General features: G+C 31.8%; 1 protein-coding gene across 4 annotated transcripts; it reads right to left on the minus strand.

Annotated features, from left to right (window-relative positions):
• Window positions 1-2,787: 2,787 nt before the first annotated feature.
• LOC119687329 (protein shuttle craft) lies at window positions 2,788-10,801 on the minus strand. Of its 4 annotated transcripts, none has more exons than XM_038101607.1 (8): window positions 10,707-10,801; window positions 7,479-7,985; window positions 6,640-7,404; window positions 4,794-5,667; window positions 3,982-4,730; window positions 3,749-3,921; window positions 3,327-3,678; window positions 2,788-3,265 (listed from the first exon to the last, which is right to left on the minus strand). In XM_038101607.1, the coding sequence occupies exons 2-8, from the start codon at window positions 7,791-7,793 to the stop codon at window positions 3,164-3,166; spliced, it is 3,330 nt and encodes a 1,109-aa protein (XP_037957535.1). In that variant the 5' UTR covers window positions 7,794-7,985; window positions 10,707-10,801; the 3' UTR covers window positions 2,788-3,163. The 4 variants fall into 4 exon arrangements, with proteins under 4 accessions (XP_037957535.1, XP_037957536.1, XP_037957533.1 ...); XM_038101608.1 differs by lacking the exon at window positions 10,707-10,801 and adding an exon at window positions 8,473-8,558; XM_038101605.1 differs by lacking the exon at window positions 10,707-10,801 and adding an exon at window positions 8,047-8,163.
• Window positions 10,802-15,319: the final 4,518 nt, after the last annotated feature.

A 15,319-nucleotide genomic window follows, 5' to 3' on the forward strand; every position in this document is an offset into this window, starting at 1 on the left:
GAGTAAAAGTAGATAAGGAATGGGTATCAGTGTTGAATTTAACTTAGGTACAGTTGAAGGAATCTTGCCACCTTAATGAGACGAACCCATAACTAAATGGGATTGAAGTTTCTGTGTGCAGTTGAACATAAAAATAGTTGGTCGATGTCATGAGGAATAGAATTGCAATTGAAGAATCGGTACTTGTTCGTTGATAGTATAACAAAAATTTCAAGGGCATTTTGATACTTCATTTTTTATAAGAATCTAGTTAATATTTTTCTGTGAATGCCCGACTTTGGCGTCCAGAAGCTATAGATTCTTAGGAAAATACTTCTTTGATAGTTTATCAGACTGTACATCGGTGAAGCCGAAAAATCTATTAAATTATCTAAATTCGGCGGGATGGATTTAGGCTCTACTCTTCTATAGTAGGATTCTTGCGAGAAATGTGGTAGCAAAACGGCGAAAAATCGCCTTAGATGCATGGTGCATCTAATGGCCTGCCAATACAACCAACCAACCAGTCAATATTTCAATTAGTGCTACTCGAAATTGAAGGGTCAGTATATAATTCACATATGAAAAAAAATTGAATCAATGAAATGAAATGAATTAATACTTTATAGGTACGTAAACTCTACTTTATGCCTATGTTATGTAGAGTGTCACGGGCACGTCAAAATTAAAATTATTGTTGCTTTCAATGCAAATTAAAAAACTGAGAGTGAGAGAAAAAAACAAATGTCGGTTTAAATTCGGTCATGAGTGCCGAGGCTATACCGTTGCTAAAATACGGTATATAGTCGAAAAAGATTTCACAGTATGTCGTTAATGATGCAACAGCAGATGTGGTGAAGAGTACGCACATGAAAGATTTATAATAAAAATTTTATGTACATACATTAAATGATATATATTATGTCCACTTTCCATTTTGAATGCAAACCTTCCCAGACTTTCTCAGCAAAATATGGATAGTTTTTAGAATGAATAGAAATACAGCAGAGGCTCACAAATTAGAACCACTTGGTTTTTCGGGTAGTTCGAATTTGCGAAGAGTTCCAAATTCTGGACTTTTTTATTTCCATAAAAAATGAAAAAAAAAATTAAACCTCTACATAAAAATTTTATTTTACAGTTGAAATCAATCCTTATTAAGCATTATTGTATAAAATACTCGGTAATGTTTATTTGTTAAGTCAAATTTTGTACAGTTATTATTATGGAGAGTTAAAAGATAGGTCATATCAGTAGGAAACGAAACACTCTTTTTGCACCAACTTATTAAGATAAAGACACAGTCAATCGCTTCAGAATTTGGGTGTTCGTCTCGGAGCCACTCGTCGTCAGCGACGACCAAGTGCTGTTCAAGACCCCCCAAAGGAACTTCACAAGTAAGTCCCAGCGAGTTACAACAACAATATCGTTTCAGCATGAGACCCTATTGGTGTGGGATAGGGAACGTCATCTTCAATGTTATTTAACGTATCATTATCAGTATTGAACTCAAATTCAGATCTGTCTTGAATTTGCATTTCTAAATGCGTTTTTTTTTTGGAAACAAATACAAACAATAACATTTATTAACTTACTAATTTACATAAAGCTCAAACAAAACAAAAAAAAACAGAAAGAGAAATTAGTTCAAAAATTAGAACCAAAAGTTCTAATTTTAGAGCTTTAAGTACATACAATAAATTGAAGATTTTTGGTTCCAATTTTTTGACAATTCGAATTAATAAGAGTTCTAATTTGTGAGTCTCTACTGTAATTGTATGTGTTGTTTTATCACTATAGTTGAGTGATGATCTTGACCACAATAATCTTGAAACAATGGAAGAGACAAAGGAGTGCCGTAAATCCGGCTTTTCAACTTCGAAGCGTTTTTCTTGGAATGAAAAAGGAATTTCGTTAGATAGGTAGATTTTTTCCGAACTGACAAAGTCACAAACTCATATTATTATTGTTACCTATTTGTAAAAATCCTTAAAGTAAGTTTCGTCCAAAAGACCATTGCCAAGCGATGAAGTCAGTCAATTAAAATACAATTTTTGCAAACAATCAGCGCCAGATATAGGTTCCTCTGATTTCGTTCTCATCAAACAACGCAAAAAATGCGCTCACGGAAAACGATTGTCATTAGTCAAGAGAATAGGAACTTTGCAACAACGAGTCTATTTGCTAATTTGAGTTACTTCTCACATTGGCCTCTTATTACTATAAAACTCTCATAGAAAAGGAGAGCATCGCTAATAGCTGCCGTAAAATTGTATTTTGTAGACATTTTGTTGAAGCAGGAGCCCAAATATTGAAGAATCGTTCGTATAGATATGTATATTCAAGTTGAAATAGATTATACAAAGTGAAATCTTTTATATAGAGTTATAAACCACATTAGAATCCTTTATAAATGCGTTTCATTAGAACTTAGAAAAACATGGTTTTTACGTGATCTTTCTTTGGTAAATAATGTTTTGATTTTCACGATCACCAATTATTGCTAATGTCTTTGGTAATGTTGTAATGTCATATTTACCTCGATAAATAAATTTATCTTGTTAAGTTTATATAATATATTTTGCCCTTACCTATAAACATTACCATAAACTGTAAAGTACTTTCCTAAAAACCTGTACCTACTAGTAGCAAACGTTGGAGAACAGCGGGTGTAGTTCGTAATGACGCGATCGAAAGAAGAAACGTTATTCATTAATATGAAACTATTTAAATTGCATCAAGTTCGTAAATATTGTAACTCGCCAATCAAAAAAAAAACAAAAACACTTAAGTAACATGAATTTTACGAAAAAGCATTTTTAATCTCATAATTTAACGTATTTTGTTACAAAATCGTAATTTCTTTCTTTCTCTGTTAATTGAATTCCTACAATTTGTTCGTTACTGTATACAAATATGGAAATTGATGTCATACATGTAATTAGTTAGTAAGAAAATTTGTTAAAATTTTCTTAATGAATATTAATATTTGAAGGAATTTCGCTTCAGCGAGCATTTTTAAAAAATTGTGGAATTTGAGATATTTGTGAAAAATTATGCAATTTTTAAAAGAAATGTAATGAATTTTTAAACGTGTTTAGAAAATGTAGAAAAGAATTTGAATAATTGAATTTAGCAATCTATAAACTTAAAAGTATAAAAAAAAAGTTTTTAATTCCTGTATTTATCTCCGGTTGCCCCACACATTGTTGGTTGGCACAGGAACTCGCCTTTGTCCAGATTCACGCTGTATAACATCTATAACGCTTACTGCAGGCAACCAAGACTAAAATAGAAACCAATGATAAACAAAGTATTTATAAGTAAAATCATGTGCAAGAACATACTCTATCTCTATAGGCAGTTGCAACAACGTTGCGGTTTGGTTCCGAATCATAAGCTACTGATTCAACACCAAACATTTGGCACATTTCATGCACTAATTGACGTTTTTCTCTGTTCATGGTTGGAAATGAATGGCTGCGAGATTTTTGTTTACTCTCCTTTGCTAATTTTACCAAGTTAGTAAGTGCATCATGAATGGACTTAACAAGTGTGGGATCTCGTTTGGCGAAACCGCGTATAAAATCTGAATATTTAGTCATAAGTTTTTGCGATGTGTCCGGATTACGTATTTGCAGTCCAATAGCAATGCGACGATTTCGTTCAGCCAAACGGCATTCTTCATTGCAATCAAGACTATTAAATTGATGATAAAAGATTAATTATAAGATGTAAATAATATCTTTATTTTTTAAGGTATACTTACGTCTTATTTGTTTTAACTGGTGCTAAAATTTCATTTAAATTCATGTAATTGCCTCGCTGCATTTCAGCCATTGATGACGCCAATTGTGCGGTTGCAATACGGCTATATTCTCGCGATAAATCATAACATGCTCTCATTTGTTTTCTATGGCCGCACTCGCATTGAACCTCAACCTACATAATAGACATAATAATATTTAAACCACAAAAAAAAAGGATTAAATAATCATTTACCATTTCTTTACAAGGCGTGTCAGGGCAAGCTCCATTGTGGCATGCTGCTAAACACTTATGTGTGCAAGTTGTGCGTAATGTAGTACAATTTTGCTTGCAAACTTCACCTGGAGTTTGACAACTTCCATCATGACAAGGTTTAATGCATTTATGTCGTCCACAAGGCAGTGGCTTGTTACAAGCGAGCCCGCAACTGAAGCTAGCTTGAGAGCACGGTATAGTGCGACGTTGTTCATGCTGTCCAAAACACCATTTTGTAGTAAATAACATACATGGCGGACATGCCCCTGCTGAATGGCAACCGTGTTGAGGAGCATGATTACAATTATGTGTGCGTGAGCACGGGCGGTTACAAGTTGGTCGCTTTGTTCCGCATGGAACCGGAGGGTATATAACTTCAGCACCGCATTCACAATACAATTCTTCAAAAGAAGAGCGATAACATGGTGGACAATTACCACGATGGCATGGCAAATCGCATTTATGCTTTCCACAAGATAGCGTGTAGTTACACGGCAGTGGACAAATGTGGTCAATATCTATACAGCATTCTTGATTACATTTGTGTTTACCACAGGATCGTTTTTTTACACAGCGTTTTTTACATCTAGCATCATCTGCGCGAGTAGAAAGTTGACGGCATTTAATCATTTGGTCCATATGACCACAACGACATTTCACAGCAGTCTGCTTGTTGCACGGTGGACAATTTCCAGCATGACATTTGCTAGTGCAACTATGAGGATGTGCTGCAAAATATTTTATATATTAATTTTTAATATATCTTCGCAAAATTTAAAGCTTATAAATACCTGGTTTGCCACATCGTAATACTTTACCGCAGACATTTTCACAAACTGGTATCGGATCTAAACAGGATTCTCGTTGTTCTTTCAATATAGACGTTTTACCGCAAGGACAAGTGGTAACATTTTCAGGACTAACCTTACAGGTTCGACATTCACCAGGATGACAACAGTCTTTGCACTTATGATTGCCGCATAATAAATTCTTATTACACGGTTTGCCACAAGAATAAACGTGCTTATCATGTGTTTCCTTAGAGCACGTTATTTGACGCTCAACATCATGACAATGGCATTTTTGATCAATTTTTTCTGTGCAAGGTTCACATTTATTTTCGTGACAAGTTTCTTTGCATCTATGCACCTCACAATTTAAGAATTTATTACATGTAGAATTGCATTTAATAAAATCTTTAAGGCAGCATTGCATTAATCTTTTAGTTTTACCACAACCACATTCACGTAACACATTTGCCTGACAAGGAGGACAAGGTCCAGGGTGACAAAGTAATGTACAGGCGTGGATACATCCATCAACACGGCCGCAGACCTCACCACATGAATGCGCCAAGTCTTGACGCGAATATTGAGGATTTTTAACCTTTCCACAAAAACAGAAATAATCACGCGGCACATCTTTGTCGACATTTTGACAAGCTGGACAACGCCAGCCATCAGCCGATTTCGAAGTGTTTGCCCATTTTATGATACAATTCAAATGTAATAAATGATAGCAATTATTACAAGACCAAACTGATTGATGAGTTTTGATTACTTCAACGCAAACTAAACATTCGAGGCATCGATTCTCTATGTCCCGAATCAGCTTTTCACGCTGCGTTAATTTCTCATTTTCACCATCCTTCTTTGGAGACGATTTCTACAAATAATATAATTACTTCATTTAACATTTTCTTAATATTGCAACATGTAATTATGTATGTATGTTTGTGTACTACACAGTGCTACGAATAGTGCTACACATTTGAGCAATTAGATGGACGACTAGCTTAAGAATGTCCATATTCGAATATTTGGATCCAGCAAATTTTCAATGCTTGAAGATTAAATTCGAACATTTCGATTTCACACTTCAATGTTACGATACGTTCGATTTGCTTCATATTTCATTTGATTTTTTTTTTTTTTGAATACAAATAAAATGTTTAATAGTAAATACTTGAACACTACATAGCGTTCGAACATTTTCGAACATAATTGATAATCGAAAGGTTCTTTATTTTGATCAACATATATATATGAAGCTACATGTATTAAAAATATATTCGAACTGCTGAGCGGCTCTATTTTTCATTTTATGTCACCTCTATTTTATACAATTATGCATAGCATATGAATATACGATGTTCGAACCCTTTCGAAAAGCTCGCTGTCGATAATCGAACGACAAAATGCTAAAAGTTTTGAACAGCAAACACCTCAAATATTTGCAGCTTAGTGTATACATTTTTTTTAAACAATTTTTTTAATAGTAAATGCAAAGACAAAAAAAAATGAAAATGTAAGAAATTAAATGATATAGCGTCCTATATAAACTTTGTTATGTAGCGTATAAACATATCCTATAGAAACTATGTCATGTGGGACGTTATATCACTATATTCTTTATATTATATACCATAGAAGACATATAATGAATTGAATAAATTAATATTAGGTCTGTTCCACGAGGTGCTCGTAGTAACTTTGAGTACCACTGTGTATACACAAGGCGATCCACCAGCAAATTTTCGTGTTCCCTTGTGTTTTACTATGAGTAGCTCGTGGAACAGACCTATTATGTATGAATATGAATCAATATTATAGAAACATATAAATCCATAATACAAACCTTTTCTGGTGAAGATATAGGACTATCTTTAATATCAGAAGAATATTTTTCTTCAACGCGAAATCCATTAATACGATCTCTATTGCGATTCCAGTCATCACGTCGTTTATTGCTTCTATGATTTTCATAACGATGACGATTATGATTACTATCTTCTCGATCGTTGAAAGTTTCTGATCTTCGTGAATTTTGATAACGTCTATTATCACGGTCCCGGTCGACTCGTGCAGATGTTCCATTCATTATATTATTTGAATGTTTTCTATTATTTTTTGAAGAACTTTCATTGAATGAAGCAGGAAACAAAGATGTAGAGCTAGAAGGAATAGTGCTCATAGCAGACTTATCAAATTTTTTCTTATTACAGTCGATACGTGAATTATTCACAGGTGTGCATAACTGATTTGTTAGTTCCAGTGGATTTTGCTCAATTTCTTGTCTTTCTGAATTTATTAAATCACTATTGTTAGTAGTCGTTGGCAATACATTATACTGATTGCTGTTAGCCTCAATTGGATCATTTAACGAAAGCTTGTTAAAACGTGGAAAAAATTCTGGTGCTGTTGCATGTAAATTTGATGATCTAATTTGAAACACATCAGCAAACGGATTTGATATAACGGGATTATTATTAGCATTTCCTTGAAAATCCACACTACTAACGGCAAAGGTACTACTGGTATTATATGTGGCTAAATCACTATAACTTATTGAATTTGAAGTACCGCCATTATAAAAGTACGCATGAGGATTACAATATAAGTCCTGTATTTATTAAATTAAAAATAAGTTATTAATATATATGTTACCAAGTATAGTTCAAGTAATAATATACTCACATTTGGTTGCTGAAAATAATGATAGGAGCTATTCTTATTGATTGTTGGGTTTACAAACCCATTATTTGCTCTGTTGACAACAGTATTAAATGCATTATTTATATTTGGATCAGATGTTGACGTTGAAGTCAAAGTTGCCGAATGGAAACTGCCATCTCCGCTATGAAAGTTATGTGGCATAATAAATTGGTTGAAGCTTACGTAGTTATTATTGACATTATTGGTGGTAATCGGTATTCCAAAATTATTTGAACCTGCAATATCATTATCGATGCTATTGGATGGATTCGTGTCGACTTCTTCTTCTGTAGACATTTCCGTCTACAATTCCACGTTTCTTTTTTTTTTTTTTTTTTTTTTTTGTCGTTTATAAATAATCAGAGCTGGTAACTTACTCGGAAGCAAACAATTCAGCTACTTTTTTACAGTGTATATTGACTTTGCCAATTTATATAGTTAGAAGGCAATAATTATTTTATTCAGGTACACGCGTCAATACTTCTTTAACTGTAAAGAGTTTGTAATCAATCCAAAATGTTTATGTACTAAGTATATATGAAATTATTACAACAAACAATCAACACATCTTTCATACAGCCGAACCCAAACTCTTTTACAAAATTAGCGAAATAATTGCTGGGAACGACATACGCATTTCAGCTATTTCACAAATAAAAGAAACTAACTGCGTGATGCCACATGTTTAAAATTTAAACATTTTTTTTATTAAAATTATTATAGAAAGTCAAATTTTTATTTTATGCCTATTGAAATTATTTAACTATATATGATAAGCTACGTTAATTATATTAAAATTGATTGTGTATATATATTATGATTGCAGAATTTATATATAGAAACTCTATGTACGACATAAATTACCAAAAGCGCGTCTATTGGCTAGTGTGGCAAGAATATTATAAAGTTTTCGTTCCAATTAAACGGAAATCAAATAGAAAATAAAGGTGAAAACACAATGAATATATTACCTTACCTTTTCTTTTCGTCTTTGCTTGGACTTTATATTAAAATCACAAATCAAACTTTTTTTATGAAATCGTTTAAACAACCTAATGTTTTCAAAAAAAAGTAAAACATTTTGAGTAATTGCATTCAAAAAGTGTCTTATTTCTATTAATTTTTTAAAACGGTTACTCAGTCAAATTTTTATTTAAAAAATCTTAATATTTTTAAGTAAATAGACCAATGTCATTACATGTGGACATCCTTTGTATACTATATTAAAAAATTTTTTTTTTTTTTATAGTCACGATTTTCAGGAATTTCTTTATAAAATTTTAACGACCACGATTTTTGGCTAATATTAATATTTGTTGTAAATATCAATTTTTGTATATTTATTTAGAAATAAAGTAAAGGAAACATCTAAATAAATAGAAACGAGTAATAATGAATAATATTTGTAATACTACGTTTTCATTGTGAGACTAAGAGAACAAGATTAAGTTAATTTGTATTTTTAATATACACTGTTTACATTATACATTGGAGATTAATTTTAACGATTCTCTTGTTGTGTTTTGTTTTGTGTGTTTTTTATAAATTTCTGTAAATAAAGCATTTAATTACAATTTTATACAAAACAATTGCAATATAAATTCAATAAATAGTTTTATAAGAATTATTTAACAAATTTCAGTTATAATTATGTATAAAACTATTTTTTAGCGAATTCATTAAAAATTTACTTATTTTAACATTTTCAAACTTTCAATTCTTTTTTTAAATTCTTTTTTTTGACGGCAATCATAATATTCCCTTAGGAAATCAGAAATGAGTTTGAAATTTCGCAAATCATTTTTAAATAAAACCCTGTTTTTAAGTTTTTTATGGCGTTTATATTGTGAGATTTAAAGTAAATTAAAGCAAAAATTGAGCTGAGAGTACTAATCTCATTGTTTAATCTCAGATTTCCCATACAAAAGCTAATCTCCTTTTGGTCGAGATTAATTTTAAATTTCCATTGAAATGGTTAACATTTTCCTGTGCAAATCGCTTAATATCGTAGACTTTTTACGATCTTAGATGATTTTGTAAAGAAATGTCAAAATCTATTCAAAGCAAACATTGAAAATTTGAAAATACCGAAGTAAATAAAATTTTTATTAAATTTGTTAGTTTTATACATAACTGAAAATTGTTAAATACTCGTAATTGTTATAAAACTATTTATTGAATTACAATTGTTTTGTATAAAATTATAATTAAATGCTTTATTTGTAGAAATTTACAAAATATACGAAACAAAACACAACAAGAGAAACGTCAAAATTAATCTCCAATGTATAATGTAAATGGTGTAGATTAAAAATACAAATTAACATAATCTCGTTCTCTTAATCTCATAATGTAAACGTAGTATTAGTTAATGTAATTAAGATTTTGTCGTTTCTATTGACATGAACTGATGAACTGATGCATGTGAAATAGCTTTTGTGTCAGAAAGTTCTGTAAAAGTTGTAAGAGAGCTATTGTTTATTTGTTTACATTTCAATTATAGGCAAATGATATTTTGTTTTTTATTGTTAGCAGAAATAAATTAATTTCTCATAACAAACGGAGAAAATGTAAACATTTTAATTTATATCTATGAAATAATTCAGAATATGAGTGAAGCAAACAACATAGAACTGTCAGTTCTGCGTCACACATAACCATTTGTTTTTGCCGGAAGCCTTCGGAGAATTGAGGAAAACCAACCACAGAAGGAACATCATCCTTCACTATGACAATGCAAGCTCCCACACATCAGCTCAAACAAGAGTTTATTAGCACACAAAACGTTGTATTAATAGGTCATCCATCTTATAGTCCTAACTTGACGACCAACAACATTAAAACATTTAAACAATTAACATTTTGGTCCCAAACATAAAAAAAATGTGGCGATCGTTTTTCTAAGCCCAAACAAACCGTTGCGACATTCAAAACCGTGGTTTTGAAGATATTAACTTTAGAGTAGAAAACTGTTTTGAAAATTGATTCAATCGAATGCGAAAATGTATTGCTCATCATGGAGAATACTTTGAAAAACAATATAACCATTTTCACTGAATAATCACTTTGTTTTCATTGTTTGGCGCAAGGCTTAAAAGGCAACCCTCGTAACTTCTAAATTTAATTCGTAAATTTAACTTATTTTAATAATAAAATTTAAGATATTGCTTAAATAAAAAAATTTATTTTTTGAGTGTTAGATTAACTTACTTTGCTAGTGAGCGAACAAAATTGCTGATTTATGTAATGAAAACTTAAGCAAATCACTTAACAAAATTTCGTATTAAAATTTATATAAACTTAAAATGTTTGATTAGCACTCTTATTAATTTAGATATTTATAAGTATAATTTATTTATAAATTATTCACACAGCGCAATTTTTAAGAAAATTAAGTTAAAATTACAATCTGATTCTATACAAAAATCCAGTCAAAATTATGATTGATTTTAATTTTTATACTGAACTCACACGGGAGTTTTTATTGCAATTTTTTAGCTGTCAAAAATTTTAAACTGACATCTAAAATAAAAAAAGAAAACTGTAAAAATCGATTTACACGATATATCATTGACCGTAGTTTTTTCTTTCAAAGTAACAAAAAAATACACGCAACTTACGAAAGAAACATGTGAAGCAAAAAAAAGCCCTTAAAACCTTCAGAGTTAGATTTTACTCGCAAAAATGTTTACGTCTTAAGTTTTAGTGCAGCCAACTTCAAAAATATGTCTATTATGAATGTTCACTGAAAATATATTGCAAAATTTCAGGCATCCGTTAATATCTCATGAGCAATAATAAATTTAAATAATAAATAAATAAATGAATTTAAATATATAAGGTACACAACACAACAAAATACATATGTCAAAAACAAGCATTTAAAATATTTTGAAAGTAATGCCAATTTGTTTCAACCAGACTTAATGTTGTTTGTTCACAACTCTGAAAGAAAAAACTGTGACTATTCTAATTTGTTTGTCAGATTTATCATATGTCCACACTTTGTAATTAATTATTTTGCTACCGAAATCCAGAACAATATGAAATGACAGCTGAAATTACAATCAAAGCTCGCATGTGAATCCAGTATTACATGAAACGGTGTTTGTAATTTATGTAGTTGTGTAGCGGAATTTTGAATTATAAAGTAGGGCAAAACAAAATAAAATATTGCTGCAATGTTCGGGATATTCAAAAAAAAAAAAAAAATCAAAATACAATTAAGATTGCTGTGTGAAAGGGGTTTCAACAATGCGTTGTCTGAATATACGATAAATATATACATATGTTACAAATTAAAATATACTGTATTTTTACCAATTTAGCATTTATTGTAATTTACTACTAATCAAAAACTCTTCTATTAGGGTTATAGTATTCCGTAAAACATGGGTACAATTTACTGAAGAAGCAACATTTTTAGGTATTGTTTTCGATAGAAACTCAGTTGGAAGAAAATTATTTAAGTGTGCACTGAGGACTGCCAGTAGTTACGTAGAATCTTTAAGCGATGCCGGCGGTAGCATGCTACTGGTAGGGCCTCCCTTGCCGGTAAGGTCGAATGAGGAGTAATGAAACTAGTTCACAACTTAGGTAATTATAATGAGCGCCTGCAAAAGGCGTCTGTTCTCCAGGTTAGGAGCGGCCAACTAATTTTTATACATTTTACCCAACTTTACTTTTTACCCATCGTCAGGGTGTTGCTCCTTTCTTTGACTATTTTCTGGAACTAAAACTTGAGTCTAAACTCGTTGGAATTACAGTCTCCAAGTGATACCTGTACATATACGGCGAATTCACCTGCTTGGGTAGCACACAAAACGAATTTGAAGGTGCGAAAATCACGTTTAAACAGAATCTCTACGTTAGGTGCAACTGTAACCACATGGCCAAATGTTTCCCTATGTCAGAAAGCTAAAGGTCGGAATTCAACCATGTATTACTCAATGGCTTTACATGGCTGTCATTAAACCAATATTTTTATATTGCATCACCGTATGGTGGATGGCACTTGACAAATCGTCGTACTGTAATGTACTTAATAAGGTTCAGCGCAGAGCTGAATTCTGCATTAGAGTGGTGCTCTGTGCAGCACACCTTCTAGTGCGTTAGCTTTAGTGCACCACTTAATGCCACTTGAATTATTATTAAGTATTTTGCAGCATCATCTGCTCTGAGACTCAAAGCGACATCGCTTTAAAGTCCTTGAGTTCAGTCCAGATTACATTTACGACAGTCTTTGACTGCTACACATCTCTAAATAAGATGTCGACACATTTCAAAATTTGTTTAAATCGGGGTTCCGTGTCATAGAGATATTTTCCGCAATTATAAAACAGACGAGCTAGACATTCAGGGTGCTTAAAGAAGCACTCGGAACACCTAAACAATCTGGGCATATCGTCCACATCAAGCAAATTGTCACTGAGTTTTTCCTATGCCGAACTTTTTAATAAAAGATAGTTAGACTCAAAAATATGCAGGCAGCTGTACACAATTTGGTCACGCTCCCAAAAAAGAAAATCCTACTCCCTCATTAAGATGCCTCGTAGAGATATTAGTCTTGTAGTAGTTTTAGGAAAATTAAATCTCCTTTTCAATCATACCGGCAAAGTTGTGAAAAGGACAATAAAAGTGCCTCCCATTTGATTTGCTTCTGTACAGCACATGTGTGGTATCACCTTTTCACTTAAGAGGCTTTTTTTAAGGATCTTGGTGAACTGCAAGATCTTCCCTTGAATAGCATTAAAATCTTTGCCAAAGATTCTAAGTGGTTCTAACCCCTACGTTTTTAAATATAAGATAACACAAAGGACCTGTAGGTCTAAATGGATCCCTTGATACCGTCGGTATAACCTAACCTAACCTACTTTACTTAGCTGATATTCCAATAATTCAGTTGTCACCGCAGCATTTGCCAAAGCAAAAAGTTGTATTAGCTTTAAACCAACTTCAATCTCACTTATTTTGGGTGAAGAAATGGTTGTCCAAATGACAAGTAAAATTAATGAACTAATATGTAGACGCGTAATTTTTACCGTGGTATATATTTCTAACAATTTTACTTAATAGTATTACCATACGACAAGGAGATAATATAACGCCTTTAGGTATTCATCTAGATAGGCGACTAACTTGTTGAAAACACATTAAAGCCGTAAAACTACAATAAATCTCTAAGCCAGTAAGTTGCACTGGTTTATTAATAACAGATTCCGCCTGTGCCTAGAGTATAAAGTACTCTTCTATAACAACATTATAAAACCAATATAAACTTATGATATCCTGCTATTTGATAATGCTAGTGCTTCAAATATTGAAAATATCCAAAGAGTTTAGTCAAAAATACTGAGAACAATCAATGGTTTCCCATGATAAATTAGTAATGAAAGCATCCACCGAGATCTAGAAATTCCCTTAGTTAGAACTGAATATGATGATATAAAAAAAGGCTGACATTTTAATCCCTTAGCTAGGAATCTCGCACTTCTATTCACTACTTACCGTCTAAAAAGAGCTGACCGTCCAGCCGTTAATTAAAATACAGAAGGTTCAAGGAAAAACCTCACTCTTTTCTTAGTGATCTAATAAAGTTCAATTGTTTTCTTAACAAATCACCTAACATTCATTCCAGTGAAATTGAACCTATTGATCTAAGTGAGGTCTGTGATATAAGGTTTATTTATTTTATTGTATAATTATTGATAAGATTTTTAAACTTATTGTTAATCTCATTGCAAGAGAAGATACAAACGGCCTAATTGGTATAAACATATGAATGCAAACGGAATAGTTGCTCTAAAATTCTACATCTCACTAAGCCGCTGTTTAATAATAACAGCTTCAACCTCAAAAATAGAAAGTTATTATATACTCAAATAATCAGGCCAGCACTACTGTACCGATGTGTTACTTACAGCAAAGCCTTAAATACTGTCATAAAGCAATTACAGATTGCACAAAACCTGGCTTTAAGAAAACTAATTAAAATTCCTTGGTACATTAAAAGAACAGACATTCATAGAGATCTAAGAATCGACTCAGTGGAAAAATATATTAAGGACAGAGCCCTAAAATTATTCACAAAAGTTGATACGTTGCCCAACCCTAAGTCCACCTTAGAACGCACAGGAAGATATGCTGATTTACGGTCCGTCATCAGTTAGAAGATAAATAAATCATAATGATTCTAGTATAGTTAAAGTTTAATGTTGGGCTGGGATAAACCCCCCTGCCACAAAAGAGTAAAAGTGCGCAATAACACTAACTCAAATAATAATAATAATAACAACAACAACAACATGAGTATTTAAAAAAAATAGGAATTATTAAAATTGTTCTGGACGTTACCAAACTGCCAGTGCTGGCGAATACAAGGTAAAAGCGTATCGTATGGCATTGCGATCATTAAATAAAATTTGTGGACTATGTTGAGGTTGTTGAGCTTAGATAAAACATTTGGCCGTGAGAAATCTCTCTGAGTGTTGCTGAACTATAACGCAGTTGGTTAAACACCTCGAAGGCTGTTAAAAAGGTTTTAGGACAACAAAGTAAACATCTTACTCCTAATGCGCTGCAAATCACAAAATTCTCAGTCTTAGAAAACATGTCTTCAAGTCAAGAGAGTAAAATTATTACGTTCGCTCTATAATCTTTGATCTGTTGTACTATAAGAAATAAATTTATGCCATACTATGTCCATAACATGTCTCGTACAAATACTTACAATGTTAGTTATAATAGCGTTATTATATAATATATTTTAAAGGATATTATAATTCTCATAAGGTTCAAACTAATTGTTTACCTCTCAATGATGG

Source organism: Teleopsis dalmanni, chromosome X (genome assembly GCF_002237135.1).
Source record: "Teleopsis dalmanni isolate 2A chromosome X, ASM223713v2, whole genome shotgun sequence".
Classification (NCBI taxonomy): Eukaryota; Metazoa; Arthropoda; class Insecta; order Diptera; family Diopsidae; genus Teleopsis; species Teleopsis dalmanni.